At 44.9% G+C, this 17,206-nt stretch overlaps 1 protein-coding gene across 1 annotated transcript; it reads left to right on the top strand.

Annotated features, from left to right (window-relative positions):
- Positions 1-4,790: 4,790 nt before the first annotated feature.
- ATP5F1A (ATP synthase F1 subunit alpha) lies at positions 4,791-12,872 on the top strand. The gene is made up of 12 exons (XM_062611782.1): positions 4,791-4,957; positions 5,940-6,018; positions 7,099-7,268; positions 8,489-8,662; positions 8,745-8,911; positions 9,049-9,197; positions 10,222-10,373; positions 10,498-10,722; positions 10,815-10,922; positions 11,490-11,634; positions 11,864-12,014; positions 12,664-12,872. The coding sequence occupies exons 1-12, from the start codon at positions 4,895-4,897 to the stop codon at positions 12,743-12,745; spliced, it is 1,665 nt and encodes a 554-aa protein (XP_062467766.1). The 5' UTR covers positions 4,791-4,894; the 3' UTR covers positions 12,746-12,872.
- The last annotated feature ends 4,334 nt before the right edge of the window (positions 12,873-17,206 follow it).

The raw sequence follows: 17,206 nt of genomic DNA on the forward strand, positions 1-17,206 counted from the left end.
ACTGGTCTCTAGCCGGACACTCAGCCATTGACCACAACTCTTTGTGTGCGGCCATCCAGCCAGTTCTTTATCCACCAAGTGGTCCACCTATCAAATTGATGTCTCTCCAATTTAGAGACAAGGATGTCATGTGGGACAGCGTTGAACACTTTGCACAAGTCCAGGTAGATGACATCAACTGCTCTACCCCTGTCCATCAGTTCTGTAGCTCCATCATAGAAGGACACCAAATTGGTCAGGCGGGATTTGCCCTTAGTGAAGCCATGCTGGCTGTCACCAAGCACCTTGTTGTTTTTCATGTGCCTTAGCATGCCTTCCAGGAAAATGTGCTCCAAGATTTTGCCAGGCACAGAGGTGAGACTGACTGGTCTGTAGTTCCTGGGTAATCCATTTTCTCCTTCTTGAAAATGGGGGCTATATTACCCTTTTTCCAGTTGTTGGGAACTTCCCCTGACTGCCACGATTTTCAAACATGATGGACAGTGGATTAGCAAAATCATTTGCCAGCTCCTTCAGGACCTGCAGATAGATTTCATCAGGTGCCATGGACTTGTGTACATTCAGGTTTTTAGGATGGTCTCGAACCAAATCCTCTCCTAAAGTGGGCCCAAGGTCTTCATTCTCACAGTCCCTGTGTCTACCGTCCAAGACTTGGGTGGTGCAGTCAGAGTCTTTGCCAGTGAAGACCGAGGCAAAGAAGTTATTCAAAACCTCAGCCTTCTCCAAATCCTGTGTAGCCAGTTCTCCCGATATCTTCCGGAGGGGGCCTACGTTGTCCCTAGTCTGTTTTTTATTCACTACGTACCTATAGAATCCCTTCCTGTTATCCTTAACATCCCTAGCCAGGTTTAATTCTAACTGGGCCTTAGCTTTCCTAACCGGGTCCCTAGCTTCCCGGACAACATAGCTGTACTCTTCCCAGGCTGCCTGTCCTTGCTTCCACCTTTTATAAGCCTCTTCTTTCCTTTGAAGTTTCCTCAGCAGCTCCTTATCCATCCAAGGAGGTCTCCTGGCCCTCCTGCTGCACTTCCTTCTAGTTGGCATGCAACAGTCCTGAGCTTGTAGTAGGTGATCCTTGAATACCAACCAAGAGTCTTGGGGCCCCCTGCCCTCTAGGGCTATATCCCATGAAACCTTCCTAAGCAGGTTCCCGAAGAGGCCAAAGTCTGCTCTCTTGAAGTCCAGGGCAGTGAGCTTGCTGCATGCTCTTCTCACTGTCCTGAGGATCTCAAATTCGACCATCTCATGATCGCTGCATCTAAGGCTGCTCTGGAGCGTCACATTTCCAACGAGCCCTTCCCTGTTGGTGAGCATGAGGTCAAGTATGGCACTTCTCCTGTTGGCTCCTCTATTACTTGCAGAAGAAAGCTGTCTTCCACACAATCAAGGAACCTCCTGGATTGCTTGTGCCGGGCCGTACTGTCATTCCAACAGATGTCAGGGTGCTTCAAGTCCCCCATGAGGTCAAGTGCCTGTGAGCGTGAGGCTGTTCCTAATTGTCTGCAGAGTGCTTCATCCGCAGGTTTCTCTTGATCAGGCAGTCTGTAACAGATCCCCACAGTAATGTCTCCCATAGCTGTTTTCCCTTTAACCCTGACCCACAAAGTCTCTGTTAACTGCTCACCTGTCCCCAGACAGAGTTCCATACTCTCCAGCCTATCCCTAACATAAAGGGCAACTTTCCCTCCCCGCCTGCTGGGCCTGTCTTTTATAAAGAGCCTGTCACCTTCCATTCCAACACTCCAGTCATAGAAGCCATCCCACCATGTTTCTGTGATGCCTATTATATCATAACCCCATAGACGTGCACACATCTCTAATTCCTCGTTTGTTCCCCAGACTGCCTGCTCATTGATTTTGTACTGTGGAATAGGCCAATTCCCAAATACTTTCTTTAGCCATGTAGTAACCTACCAGGGGAAAAAAAAAAAAAAAAAAAGATTAAACAGTGAAGTGAAGTGAAATGAGAGAAAATACCTGATGGAGCTAAGAAAGGTAAAGTGCTGCAGGCTCTGCCTTCCTGAAGAATAACTCCCCCTATGCCAGTCAAGGTATGGATGGTGCTCTTTGTCTCTTCTTCAGTCACCATCGTAGTTTAGAAAACCATTTCCATTTTAACCTCCCTCATTTCTCTGGACAACTGTTTATTGCCAGGTGATAAAATTTTATCTTTTTATTGACATGACCTCTTTATACAGACACAGTAATAATCCAAAAGATGGTAAATAGGTATTTTGGCAGATGGTAAAAACAGCAGTAGACTAGCATGGGATAAAATTGCCCTAATTCTGATAGAGCACTGGGAACAGTCTCTACAGACTAGTAGGGGAGAAACAGTTACTACGACGTGCAGGCATGAGTCCTGCAAAGCATAGTACCTGCCTCTGAAAAGAAGGTCAGAAATGGGAAAGAGATTAAGAAAATCATAATCGAGAGATTCAATTATAATTGCTAATAATAGCTCTGGGGCCCCCAGCATAAGAAGGATGGGGAGGTGTTGGAGTGAGTCCAGAGGAGGCCACGGAGATGCTACAAGGGCTGGAGCAGGTCTGCTCCGGAGACACGCTCAAAGAGCTGGGTTGGTTCAGTCTGGAGAAGAGAGGGCTCCTGAAGGGGAGACCTGAGAGCAGCTCCCAGTGCCTAAACGGGCTACAAGTAACGTGGAGATGGGCTTTGGACAAGGGCCTATAGGGACAGGGGGGGAATGGCTTTAACCTGCCAGAGGGGAGACTGAGATCTGAGGCAGAAGTTCTTCCCTGTGAGGGTGCTGAGGCGCTGGCACAGGGTGCCCAGAGAAGCTGTGGCTGCCCCATCCCTGGCAGTGTTCAAGGCCAGGTTGGACACAGGGGCTTGGAGCAAGCTGCTCTAGTGGAAGGTGTCCCTGCACGTGGCAGGTGATTGGAACTGGATGAGCCTTAGGGTCCCAAACACACTGGGGAAATGTAAGTTCTTGTATAAGGTCATCTAAGCAATGTGATGGAAAGGGACCCAGCCTTATAATTTTCTTTCTAGCATGTCCCTCTTTATGCTTCTACCACACCAGCATCTCAGCTACATTACATGACATACAGAAAACATCACCCTATACTAAACTGGGGAGAAAACCATCAAGGCCTTAGAATGAAAGAGCACTAACTTTGTGTAGGTGAAAACTCTCATACTGCAAGAAAGCCAAGTTTGCAAATAAATAATGAATTACGTTTTTCTGTCAGTGTCTCTATTGAGAAAGACCTGAAACACTAAAAACTTCAGCAATGCAAGATTTTCACAACTTAGGAATGATTCCTTCCCCAGAGGGTGCTCAGGCATTGGAACAGGCTGCCCAGGGCAGTGGTGGAGTCACTGTCCCTGCAAGTGTTCACACACCGTGTAGATGAGGCCCTCGGTGCCATGGGTTAGTGGTGGCCTTGGCAGTGCTGGGGAACCATTGGACTTGATGATCTTAAAGGTCTCTTCCAGCCTGGCTGATTTTGTGATTCTTATGATGAGCCTCTCAAACCAGCTCACACCTAAAGCTGTGAGCTCGGGCTATCACCGAACAGGTAGCAGCGACTGAATACAGACCTCTCTGCTGCAAAACACACCGCGAGACCACACCTCCCCTCCCCCAGGACGCTGAAAAGGGCAAAAGCCCTTCGCGGGCTCGCTCCTGCCCGAGCCCCGCGCATGTTCGAGCAGTGGGGCCCGCCACTTCCAACAGCCCAGGGCTCGGTGCCTCCTGTGGGAAGGATGAAGGAACCGCGCTCGGGAGAGAGGGACGCGAGCTCCGATAACGCACCAGGGCAGGCCGGCCGGCCGGCCATCACCTCCGGGAGGAATCCAGACAACTGGTCCCGGTGCACAAACCTGCACCTCTGGTAACCCCGTCCCGGGAACTCGCTCCCCGAGCCCGCCCTTACCCGCTGCGGCATCTGCTCCCCAGGAGTTGTAACAGGCTCCGCCATACCGAGGCTCCCGCCACCTCCCGGCATATCCCAAGCACCGCAAGGGCTGATGGGATTTGTAGTTCCGAGTGTGTAGGCGGGTGTGGATGGACTTGCGGGGATTTCGGGTTTTTAGGGAGTTTAATATTTCATGTATATCGTAGGGCCAATTACAAATAAAGGCATCTAGAGCCCTTCATCAATACGGGTAAATCACATATTGAATTTAAAGGGTAAAACTTGACATTTGAATAGCTTGTATATGGCTTACATAAATCCATATAGCAGCTGTGCTCTTTAAAGGAAAATACACCATAAAAACACATAGAATCATGGAATCACGAAATGTTTTGTGTTGGAAGGGCCCTTACAGCTCGTGACCCTGCCCCATGTCCCTGCCCCGTGTCCCATGTCCCCGCTCCATGGCCTATGTTCCTGCCCCGTATTCCATACCCTCGCCTCACGGCCCTGCTCCATCTCCCATGGCCCTGTCTCATGGCCCCTGCCCCATGCCCCAATATCCCTCCCCACTCCCCTGCTTCATGTGTCATATCCCCCACGACGTCCCATCGCAATGCCTCATACCCATGCCTCATGCCTCCCCCACCATGCCCCAGACGGCCCACCTCATGCCCCACCCCCAAATCCACCGCCCCAATGTGCCCCTTCCGCCCGCCGAGGGCCATTTCAAGGGCACATACCCTTTTGTAAAAGCCCCGTTTCGGTTTTTTTGTTGTTTATACACGTGGATATACACATATACACAAATACCCCTCCACCGCTCAAACGCACAGGGACAAAACGCTCCCCGTCTCCTGAGGCTGAGGAACCCCTTCCGGTTCTCGCCCCGCCCCGTGGGCGTGGCCTCGCCGCCAAAACGGGCGGAGCGCGTCGCGGCCATTTTGTGGAGGGAGCGCGGGGCTGCCAGTCGGGACGTGTTAGCTTCATTCTTCGCCTGAGCTGTCGCCGCCATGATGCTCTCCGCCCGTGTGGCTGCCTCCCTCGCCCGGTCCCTACCGCGGCAGGCCGGCCTGGTGAGCCCTCTCCCTTCTCCCTGCAGCCAGCGGTGTCCGAGACGGGCACCGTCGCCATCTTGGGGGCAGCGGTGACATTGAGGGGTCGCGGGCTCCCGATGCGGGTGTCTGGGTGGGAAGGGGAGGGATGTGCGGGGCTCACCTTAATGCTGGGTTTCTGCGGGGACCGCAGCTGCTGAGGCAGTGGTGCCCTCATTTGGGGGAGGGGATGTCTAGAGGACGGCGTGTCCTTTGCGATTCGAATTTGCATGGTTGGGGTTGAGATCAGTGTCGGAAAGATGCTAGAACAAGGTCAAGGTTGGGGATTTGAGCTGGGAGGCTTTGCTCGGTGGAATTTCCCCCTCGTGTTTTGGGGAGTGGTAGTGTGAAGGTCTGTCACGAACCGTTCTGGCGTGTCCCCTTGTGAAGGTGAAAGGAGGAGAGGCCTACACAGGCGTTCAGAAAAACAGCATTGACGCTGTATGGGGCTACCCTAGGAGCTTTGATTGTAATATTTTCATGTGTTATAATGTCTTAGTGCATTCTCTTAGATTATTAGTTTTTGTTTGTTTCTGTTGTTGTATATGTTCTTGCTATGCTTTAGAAATTCTGCAGTTAGATCTTTCTTAGGTCAAACCTTAGAAGACACAATCTTATTTTCCCTTGTGCAGAACCATTAGGGGTGCACTGTTTCTTAATGCCCCACGGTTTTGACAGTCATTGCATAGACAGCAAACGAGATGATGTGTTGCTTTGGGAACTGCTGCAGTGCTGTGATGGTGACATTAGTGCAATGCAGGAAAATGCAGAAAGTAGTTTAGAGCAATCTTCTTTTCCATCTGTGCTTGCTTAGTATTGCTGTACATGGTTCCATAACTGCAGCTTGTGAATAGAGTGGAGCTCACGACATATTAAAAGTATAACCTCATATGATTATGTTATCTCAAAAAAATTTCTTTTTGAGTGACTGAAGAAATTTCACTGAAATAATTACTTATTTTAGGTTTCCAGAAACACCCTGGGTGCAGCATTTATTGCTACAAGAAATATCCATGCCTCCAAAACATGCTGCCAGAAAACTGGTGAGTCTGAGAAAGATCTTCATACACGAGTGTGGCTTCAGAACTTGCTCTGTCAGATAAAAAGGAGTTTGAATTTGGAATGTGAGGGGCATCAGTTTTGTTAGTTGACAAAACATTTGAGGACACTTATGTACTGTCAGTGTCAGTACAGAACACTGAACTGCTATATAGCTGCATCTAGGAGACTCCAGTTTAATAACTTCATATGCCCAAACCAAATGAGTGGTCAGCTGTCTTACACAGCTTACCTGCTCCATGGGAATTCAATTAAGTCTTCAGCTCCTGCAGAATTATTTGGAAAACTCTCAGATTCCAGTTGCCTGTCTTGTTTGTAACAGGATGAGGGAACAGATGACTTTCCCAGGCCTGCCTGGGTTTGACCTTATGTCCTTGAGTGTCATTTTTTGGCTGCCAGTATCTTGGTGTTTAGAGAAGACAGCAGCACTGCACAGCTGTATTTTTGGTAGTGTTTCATGTACACTTTATGAAGTGGTTTAGGGTGATTAAATGTATTATTAGGAAGTAACAGTTTCACAGCTATATTTGAGGAAGTAAATAGTTGTTGGAGGTACACAGCTAAACAAATTTGAGGATGTGAAAATTACATTTTTACAGCTTGTATCAAAAAACTTGCTCCATAAATGTGTTAAGTTCTTTTAAATACATTTAGATCCTGGATTACAAATCAGTTGACAGGGTGTTTTGATGCCTTCAATCAAGGTAAATCTTCTGTAGGCGGAGCTGGCACATCTGTTCTTTCTGGGCTATGGCTAATTATTCTATTTGCTTTCTAGGGGAGAGAAGCTAATAGTGTAGGACGTAATGAAGGATATTGATAACTGAATAGCCATCAGTGTTCTGATGAAAGCTGGCTCATAATGATGAGTTGAAGCTGCTTTTATTGTCTGTGACTACAGAAGTTGTTATTTATCTTGAGTTCCTGTGTGAGGAAGAATGTTGCTTCCTATACTTTGTGGCGTATCTGCAAAATGGTACCTTGGTTTATGAGTTCAGTACAAGCTTACAAAATTCATACGGTGTCTTAATGTGTTAAATCTGGTTTGAAATGCCTCTTTCCAGGTACTGCTGAGGTATCCTCTATTCTTGAGGAACGTATTTTGGGAGCTGACACCTCTGCTGAACTTGAGGAGACTGGCCGTGTGCTGTCTATTGGTGATGGTATTGCCCGTGTGTATGGCCTGAGAAATGTCCAAGCAGAAGAAATGGTTGAATTCTCTTCTGGATTGAAGGTACGCTTTCCCTAAGGCAGATTTGTTTAGTCTAGGAATATAAAGACAGCTTTTTATAAGGAGAACATGAGACTCTGCTGGAGGTGCCTGTATGGACTTTTTACAGACTTCATTGCAACTTTAATACATAGTAACTAGTTGAAATAAAACTACAAAAAAGCAAATACTTTTCTAATTTGTAACACTTTGCTTCCAGTATCTAGTTCTTGGCCAGCATCAGAGCTTTATTTGTCTTCATCAAAGAAGTATAAGAGATAATCTGGTGTTGGATTCTGTTTTCTTTGGTTTCAGGCTGGCTTTTCTGTTTACTGTTGGATAGTAGTCTCTGCTCCAGTACTGCGTGCAGTTTGCTGACATCTTACAGTCTAAGAGTGGTCTAAAGCTAAACTGTCTTATCATAGAATCATAGAATAGTTAGGGTTGGAAAGGACCTTAAGATCATCCAGTTCCAAACCCCTTGCCATGGGCAGGGACACCTCACAGTAAACCATGTCACCCAAGGCCTCGTCCAACCTGGTCTTCAACACCGCCGTAGATGGAGCGTTCACAACTTCTCTGGGCAACCCATTCCAGTGCCTCACCACCCTTGCAGTAAAGAACTTCTTCCTTATATGCAATCTAAGCTTCCCCTGTTTAAGTTTTAACCTGTTACCTATTGTCCTATCACTACAGTTCCAAATGAAGAGTCCCTCCCCAGCATCCCTATAGGCCCCCTTCAGATACTGGAAGGCTGCTATGAGGTCTCCATGCAGGCTTCTCTTCTCCAGGCTGAACAGCCCCAACTTCCTCAGCCTGTCTTCATATGGGAAGTGCTCCAGTCCTGTTCCAAGAGTTCTGCAACGGCTCTTCCAGTTTTTTTAATGACTGAACTCGCTTTAGGAAGAGAAGAAGCCAGTGATACTCCCTTGTCCAATTCCTAGTCAAGAGACAAATGTTGCATTTGAATTCTTCTTACCTTTTTGGAGAGAGAAAGGGCTGAATGCTAGACTACTGCAAGTACAGTTCTGTAGTAAGCTGAAGGCTTAGGCAGGTTCTGTAACCACTGTGGAAGAACATACATGTGTTGTATGGAAAAGCAGAATATTGACTATTACAAATAAGATTGAAGTAGGTTATGTTGGATATTCTACATTGTAGAATAATTACATCTGTTTTAAACTGTCAAAATGCTTGTAAATATCAGTATGGGTTTTCTCATGATAGTGTGATCTTTGTTCTAGGGTATGTCCTTGAATTTGGAGCCCGACAATGTTGGTGTTGTAGTGTTTGGTAATGACAGACTGATCAAGGAAGGGGATGTAGTGAAGAGGACTGGTGCTATTGTGGATGTTCCAGTTGGAGAAGAGCTGCTGGGCCGTGTTGTAGATGCCTTGGGCAATCCAATTGATGGGAAGGTAAGTGTAACTGCAAGATGTTTAATATCTCTGCTTTATGTATGTTATACAGACTGTAACAGGGTTTTTCCTGTCTTTCAAGGGTTCCATTGCATCCAAGACACGTAGAAGAGTTGGCTTGAAAGCCCCTGGAATCATTCCCAGAATCTCTGTGCGTGAGCCTATGCAGACTGGTATTAAGGCTGTGGACAGCTTGGTGCCAATTGGTCGTGGCCAGCGTGAGCTGATCATTGGTGACAGACAGACTGGGTAAGTTAAATGCCCAAGCTAAAAATGCTTTTTTTAAACTTGAGAACAGCATGTGCTGATGTGCAGAGCTGAACACAGAGTGGTGTAGAGGTTTGGAGAACTGTTGGCAGCTTAACTTACCAACCTCTGTGTTACAGGAAAACTTCCATTGCAATTGACACAATAATTAACCAGAAACGATTTAATGATGGAACAGATGAGAAGAAGAAGCTGTACTGTATCTATGTTGCAATTGGTCAAAAGAGATCAACTGTTGCTCAGCTGGTGAAGAGGCTTACTGATGCAGGTACAGATTTTTGAAGATAGTTGAGCCTGGCAACTGGTGACATCCTCTTCCCATTGTAATGCTAAATATTGCTATGACCTCTCCTACCTGTGAATTTAAACAGAATTCTTTTGTTACTGAATGACTGAAATACTTGCTTTTGTGGACAAGAAATCTTTCTAGCTACCTGGGGGAAAGAGCCTCCTTCTACTGCAGCACATTAGAAGACTAGTATGAGCCCCCCTGGAACTCCTGAATTGCTTCTGGAAAAGTCAGCCTGGTTTTGTTGGGTTCTTTGGGGTTTTTTTTTGGTTGGTTGGTTTTTGTTTTGGGTTTTGGTTTTGTTTTTTGTTTTGTTGTTTTGTTTTGTTTTTTTTTGGTGTGTGTTTTTTTGTTTTGTTTGTTGTTTTTTTTTCAGCAGCATTGAGCTTCCTCTTGGCAGGCAGGCCTGATGAGAAATGGTGGCCTGCAAGTATTTTGGCATTTGTTTCATACATACGGAAGTCGGTGTGAGTGGCAGTTGTAAATGTGGCAGATAGATTTTACTGCCCAAACATAAGGGATTAGATGGTAGTGTCTTTACAGAAACAGTGATCTTGACCAAAGCTGCGTATGTAACAGAGCTTGCAAGAGATCAGGCAGCTTACCTCTTGCCTGCTCATGTACAGCAGAGTCATACCTAACAGGAAATAAAAACAAACCACATTTAATTGCAGTAATTTGTTTGGCACTTTGAAATAAAGCATTGTATTGCCTTGAAGCAGCCAGGAAACCATACGCTTCAAGGCTGAGTTACTTTTAGAACCAAAGTGTGTCTTAGTGAAAGTTTAAACTTAATTTTAAATAGAAAATGAGCCTGCAAGTGTTAGACATTAGTTAGCTGTGTTGATGGATGTTTTAATCTAGTAGGGTGGTCTTTTTGTAACAGTGTAGGGATGCTGCCTGGGCTTGCTTCGGTGACTAGTACTTCACATGCCTGTTGTTTGCTGTTGACAGACACATTGAGGTAATACACTCATGGTGTGTGTTTCCCTTTCTTTTCCAGATGCGATGAAGTACACCATTGTGGTGTCTGCCACTGCATCTGATGCAGCACCCCTGCAGTATCTGGCTCCCTATTCAGGCTGCTCCATGGGGGAATACTTCAGAGACAATGGAAAACATGCGTTGATCATCTATGATGACTTATCCAAACAGGTCAGGAAACACTGTTTGTAGGCCTTATAGTCTGGTATGTTTGTAGCTGTCAGATCACCTCAGGTTTAGAAATTCAAATTTTTACATGAGCTACTAAAGTCTGAAATCTTTGTCTACTACACAGGCTGTTGCCTATCGTCAGATGTCTCTGCTGCTGCGTCGCCCACCTGGTCGGGAAGCCTACCCAGGTGATGTGTTCTATCTGCACTCCCGCCTGCTGGAGAGGGCAGCCAAGATGAATGATTCCTTTGGAGGTGGCTCTCTGACTGCCTTGCCTGTCATTGAAACTCAGGCTGGTGATGTGTCTGCTTACATTCCAACCAATGTCATCTCCATCACTGATGGACAGGTAGGACTTCTCATGCCAGTATTTCTGTGTAATTTAATGGCAGATCTCTGAGGAGGCTTCCAGGCTTCTGACCAAGATATTTTCTCCTACAGATTTTCTTGGAAACTGAGTTGTTCTACAAAGGTATCCGTCCAGCCATCAATGTTGGTCTGTCTGTGTCCCGTGTGGGTTCAGCTGCTCAGACCAGGGCTATGAAGCAGGTGAGCGTGAAACTGCAGTGTCCTCCTCTTAGAGACAAGTAGTGTGTAGGCTTTCCAACCCATTTCACTCTTTAAAGAGCTGTGAATACACAGAGAATAAAGCTTTTGATTCCTTAGCATTCTGAAATCATAAAAGAGCAAACTCTGGGGATCTCTTTGATACTTCTGTTGCCTCCTGGGGTTGATAGGAGGAAAGGAAAATTGTGTATGCAGAAAGATGTAGGGCTGTTAAGTTTCAGTACGTTGAACTGGGTACTGATCTAACTAGAAACAATTCTCTCTTTACCTGTCTTTTAGTCCAGATGTGGAATTAGGTTTCATATCCACTGTCACCATTTCAGGAACGATTAGTATGTTTGTTAAAAAGGCCAAGCAGACTTCGTAGATTTGTAGAAAGCAGGATTTATAGAAATGCATATAATTATCTGTCAGAATCTTAGGATTCACTTGACTTGTAATGCCAGGCAAAGCTGATTTGCGACAGCTGTTAGCTGAAGATAACCTGCAGGCTACTAGATGCATTTAAAAGGTGGTCAGACTCAGCCTGGCTTGTATCTTGTGTGGTAGGTGGCAGGTACCATGAAGCTGGAATTGGCTCAGTATCGTGAAGTAGCTGCCTTTGCTCAGTTCGGGTCTGATCTGGATGCTGCCACACAGCAGCTGCTGAACCGTGGTGTACGTCTGACAGAGCTGCTCAAACAAGGACAATATGGTGAGTGCTTGGACGTAACAAGTCTGCATTTCCCATTAGTCTTTTGTGCTAACAAGGCTGGTCTTCCTGGGAGCATTGTGTCCATTCTGTGGACATGGTGAATGCAGACTGGATTGTTGACTAAACCATGTGGTAGATGTGCAGCTGATCTTTAAAGAAGGACTCTGTAGCACTGACAGTATCCTGATGTTGAGAGTTACCAGTGGCATGAACGCTTTCTCTTCTGCAGTTCCCATGGCTATTGAAGAACAGGTTGCAGTCATCTATGCTGGTGTCAGAGGTCACTTGGACAAGCTGGAGCCCAGCAAAATCACCAAATTTGAGAGTGCTTTCCTAGCTCATGTACTGAGCCAGCACCAGGCCCTCCTCTCCACAATCAGGTATGAAAGTGAATCATGCATCATCCCAAGACGATGGTATGGATGGCTGGAGTGCAGATAATGTGCACTGAACTGTTAATTCAGGATATCCTGCAACATCAGCCCTTGAGCTGCCTGTTCTGGAGCTGGAGGTTAAATCAGCTTTGCTGCTGCCTGGAGCTCAGCTTCAAGTCTTCAGCTTTTACTTGGGGAAAATGAGAACCTGCTTGCATACCTGTAATCTGACACTGAAATAATTTAATCACATCCTAAATTTTTGGCAGCTTTAAGCTATGAGAGTGCTGTTGATTAAGTGCTGCTCAGTGCTTTCCCTGCTGCTGGGGTTTTTGAGTGTTTCTGCCCTAGTCATAGCTTTTTTTGTCATGAGTCAAATTGCATGCAACCCTCTCTCTGTAGAAGGCAGAGCCTTTCTGAACTACATAGAGCCGTTTTAAAGCTATTTGTTGACAAACCCACTTTCTTCAACAGGACTAACTTTAGAAGAAGTGATGTTATGTTAGTTTCACTGCTACAGAGCTTCATGCATCAAACATGCTAATTATTGTGCTAATCTTGTTAGAAATGGGAAGGTTCATTGTAGTTTTCTTTGTCTTGGGGATTGACCATTATCTATTCCTGTGTCAGAAATTTAACTACATTATCTCAACAGGACTGAAGGGAAGATCTCTGACCAGACGGAAGCAAAGTTGAAGGAAATTGTCACAAATTTCCTGGCTACTTTTGAGGCATAAACTTGTAAAACTGTTAAAACAGGCCAGGCTATTGTGGTCCCGTGCTCCAGCTCCATCAAAGACTTAAAAGAATGTGCGACTTGAATGTACAGATACTGGTGAGAATAAAAATTCCTGTGTAAAAAGATGTGTATGTTCTGTTCCTTGTATATTATGCTGCCCTGCTGTGTGTGCCACATGTGCCTTTAAAACCACAGAGTTAAACTGTAGACACTCACTTGTGAGAGGAACTCTGAAAATTCAAACCAGGGGTTCAGAATTGGGTGGATTGGACTCTATGGAATATGGAGTATGAAGCATTTAAATGCTTCTTCAGTTTGATCTGTCCATTTTAGAAAGGTTGGACTTTCTTTTAGCAGCTCATGTAAGGGTCTTACCAGAACACCATAATCACAGATCCAGAGTCGCCACCATCCTGTCATTCCCAGAAATGTCCAGAGATCTTTAACCACGGATGGTCGTGTTATTTGGCAGATTGCTTCCTTCTGAGCTGCTCAGAGTTCTCGTTGTCCTCCTGTGATTTCGTATCCTAAATAAGATACTCCAGTTGGAATTAGTTGAGCCTTCAATTTAGATATGCGGTATCCATTTAGCCCTAGAAAGTTTAACAGTTCTACAGTCCATTGTACACATTCTGTCTCAGTTTCAGTAGCAATTAACAGGTCATCAACATACTGTAGTAAAGTGCCTGTCTGGGTTGGTGCTTCCCAGGATTCTAACTCTCATGCCAATTTATTTCCGAAAATGGTTGGACTGTTTTTAATTCCCTGAGGTAATACCCTCCGAGTGAGCTGTGTCCTTCTTCCTGTTTCAGGGTTTTCCCATTCGAAAGCAAAAAATCTTGACTTTCTTTGGCCAGGGGCAGACAGCAAAATGCATCCTTTAAGTCCAGAACGGTAACCCACTTCTGATTATTATTCAATTTAGTTAATAAGGTATATGGATTAGCTACTACTGGATGAATATCCTCCACAATTTTGCTGATGCTCTGAGATCCATATTTTAAAAAATGATCAATGATTTCTTTGATTCCCTTCTGATCCTCCAATTTTAAGGGATATTATTTTATTCTAACTGAGCGGGCCCCCCTTTTTATTTCTACTTTAATAGGCAAAGCATTTTTTGCCTTACCTGGAACTTCGGATGCCCATACTCCTGGATATACCTGCTTAAAGACTTCTTCTATTTCAGGAAGGTTCTCATTAATTTTCTGTTGGATTAAAGATAAACTCAGAATTTTAATCAACTGATCATCTTTTACCTTTAATTCCATTTCTCCTTCTGTAAACGTTATTATTGCCTCCAAATGTTCTTATAAGTCTCGTCCCAGTAAGGATTTTGGTGAATTTGGCATACATAAGAAATTTTGCACACCAGTCTGTTTTCCTATCTTATATCTTAAAGGTTTTAGAAAGAATGCTTTTTCTTGACGGCCAGGAGCTCCCACAACCGTTACAGACTTTTCCTTTTAATATTAGATCTTGATTCAGGACCGAATAAGTTGCCCCGGTATCTATAAAAAATTCCACTTTTTTTTCTGTGGTCCCTAGCTTGATTTTAACCAGTGGATCCGCTAGGGTAGATTCCCCAGGTGCCCATCAATCTAATTCTAGTTCAGTAGTCAGTTGAGTTTGTTGTTTTCCTTGTGGACATTCCTGTTTCCAGTGTCCAAACCCTTTACAGTTTGCACATTGATCCAGACTATAACCTCTACCTCTAATCACCATTCTCCAGCCACAACCTCTACCTCTCATTCCACTATATCCCCTATTCGCTTGTTCCATTGCTGCGATTGTGGCTGTTGTCAAAACCTTTCCTAATTTCCTTTCTTTTACTTGTTCTCTATTCCTGTATACTTTCCAAGCCACTTCCAATAGTTTTTCTAGATCTCTTATTTCAGTCACAGATCATTTTTGGAGCTTTTGCCTGATATCCTCCGGTGACTGCCCCACAAAGGAATTTGCAAGCTGTAATTTACCTTCCTCTGAGGAAGGATCCATTGTGCATTTTCGCATAGTTTCTCTGAGCTTCTCCAGGAACTGTCAGTGACTCTTTTGGCCCCTGTCTTATTTCAAACAGCACCGACTAATTTACTGCTTTAGGTATAGTATTTTCAAGCCCATATTTAATCCAATTTTGATATCTCTTTAGAGATGCATAATCTCCAGCATCATTATAATCCCAGTCTGGAGCTGTAAGGGGGATATGATTTTCAACCCTCCCAGCTATCGCCCCTGCAGTAATTTGAGCATTTACCTGTCTACAAGCAGTTTTTATAACCAATTGTTTTTCTGTCTCAATGTATCCAATATTACATCTATGTCCTTCCAATCAGGATCCTGACCTTTTACCAGCATCTCAAATTTCTTAGCTACCCCTACAGGGTCATTTAGATAGTTTTTTGCAATCTGCTTCCAATTATCCAAATCTCCTAAAGAGAAATTTACTTTTATCCTGGTACGCCCCTCTGGTCCCATTGCTTCCCAAAGAGAGGCTTGCACGACAGTCTTAGTTTTACTACTGACACGGGCAGCAATAGGAGTGGTACCTTTGGTGAAACAATCCTCCATTCTGTCCCCAACCATGTTATCCTCGGCTCTCCAGTTTCAAACACATTTCCGCAATATCACAATCAGAACAGCATCTTTCCAATCTATTCCCACCCTGCTTCCTTTCTTTTTCTAAAGCTAAAATTAAAGGATCTGAAGGTGCTATATTAAGTCCACATCCTTTCTGCCATTCTGGGTGGTTTTGCAACGTGAAAAACATATCTGCATACATTACTTCATCCCATTTTCCCTGCCGCCTCAAAACCAACATTAATTGTAACAAGGTATTACAATTCAGAGTTCCATTTTTAGGCCATTTCTCCGGATCCCCCAGAGTATACAATGGCCGGCATTGGTTACAGCATTTCACCAACGTTTTCCTTATTTACTGAGCCCCCAGGAAACCCTCCCAGTTCTTTCCAATGTGCCAAAATGCACCCTAAAGGACTCTTTTTCAAGATCTCTCCACTCTGCCGATTTTCCATTATTAATCTCGCATTCACACACACACACAGAGGATTCCACAGACACACTCCACAGTTACAACACTTGAGACAGAGACTAAAATTGTATCAAACAAACAACAATTAATAACACAGTTATAACATCCTGCCGCCAATACCAAAATCACAAGATGAAAATCATTACTGTAACAAGCCACAAAATAGACACACTCCACACAGTTACAACACTTGAAACAGAAACAACAGTTAATAACACAGTTATAACAGTCTGTCACTAATACCAAAATCACAAGACCAAAATCATCACCGTAACAAGCCACAACATAAGTCAAATACCAGTAAAATCCAAAACCTTTTCTATAAGATTCCCACTGCATCTTGCAGGACCCAAACCACAAGATGCCCTCTGCTTCTTGTGGGCATACACCAAATGGACGCTAGCAGCAGGGTATACGCCTTTACCCATGAGATTTCCTATCTCAATTTACAGAAGGCTTCCAAACCTTGCGTAACACTTAACCAAACCAATTTACCAAACCAAGATGCCCCCTGCATCCTACAGACTATATAAAAGAAAAGAATACCTTTTATGAGATGGTCCTTGTCTGCTCTCGCAGTGATCTGAATGAGTTGAGGGGTCCCTCTGGGAAAAACTCCTGAGGGCCCTAGGGCGCCCTGTCCTCAGCAGGTCCTGCAGCCAAGCACAGTGTCCCATCTGGGGTGCCAGATTGATTTGGAGAAATCTCCAGGAACTTGCCAAAAAAGTTTTAAGCTGACAAGCAGGTATTCTGTATTGCGGAGCCGGGAGACATGGGGGATTGCTCCTCCAAGCGTGTCTCTACCAGGCATCAACCAGGCTGTGATTATATTGTCCTTAAACATACATATTTATTAGATAACATACATTACATCATACTTCTTAGAGAATGCCTCCTGTATGCATACAAAAATGTGGTAGTGGGCTTTCGGACCCCTGGTGGTTATTTCTTCAATCACTTTTGTTTTAGGATCGTTGTCATATCAGTAACCACCAGGTGGTTCTGGCAAAACTTATTTTAGTAATTTTGTTTTCTCTATAGTTGCTAACAAAGTCTAACATTCTTCAGGTTACTTATTTACAACCCTATTCTTCAATCAACCCCATTCTTCAATCCACCCTATTCTTCAATCAGCCCCACTCTTCAATGGGTAGCAGTTGGATTCTGCTTTAAGGGAGCTTTTAAAGATTATCTAGTTGCAAGCCCACTGCCACAGGCAGGGACACCTTCCAGTAGAGCAGCTTGCTCCGAGCCGCATCCAGCCTGGCCTTGAACACTGTCATGGTTTAAACCCTAGCCAGACAGCTTGTTCACTCACTCCCAGTGAGTGGTGCCAGGCTGAGAGCAATCGAGGCCCCCCACCCCGGAGCTCTCCCCTTCCCCTCTCCCGGAGGGATGGGGAGGAGAATC

Source organism: Pezoporus occidentalis, unplaced genomic scaffold (assembly GCF_034315485.1).
Source record: "Pezoporus occidentalis ecotype Australia unplaced genomic scaffold, CSIRO_AGI_Poc_V1 ctg157, whole genome shotgun sequence".
NCBI lineage: Eukaryota > Metazoa > Chordata > Aves > Psittaciformes > Psittacidae > Pezoporus > Pezoporus occidentalis.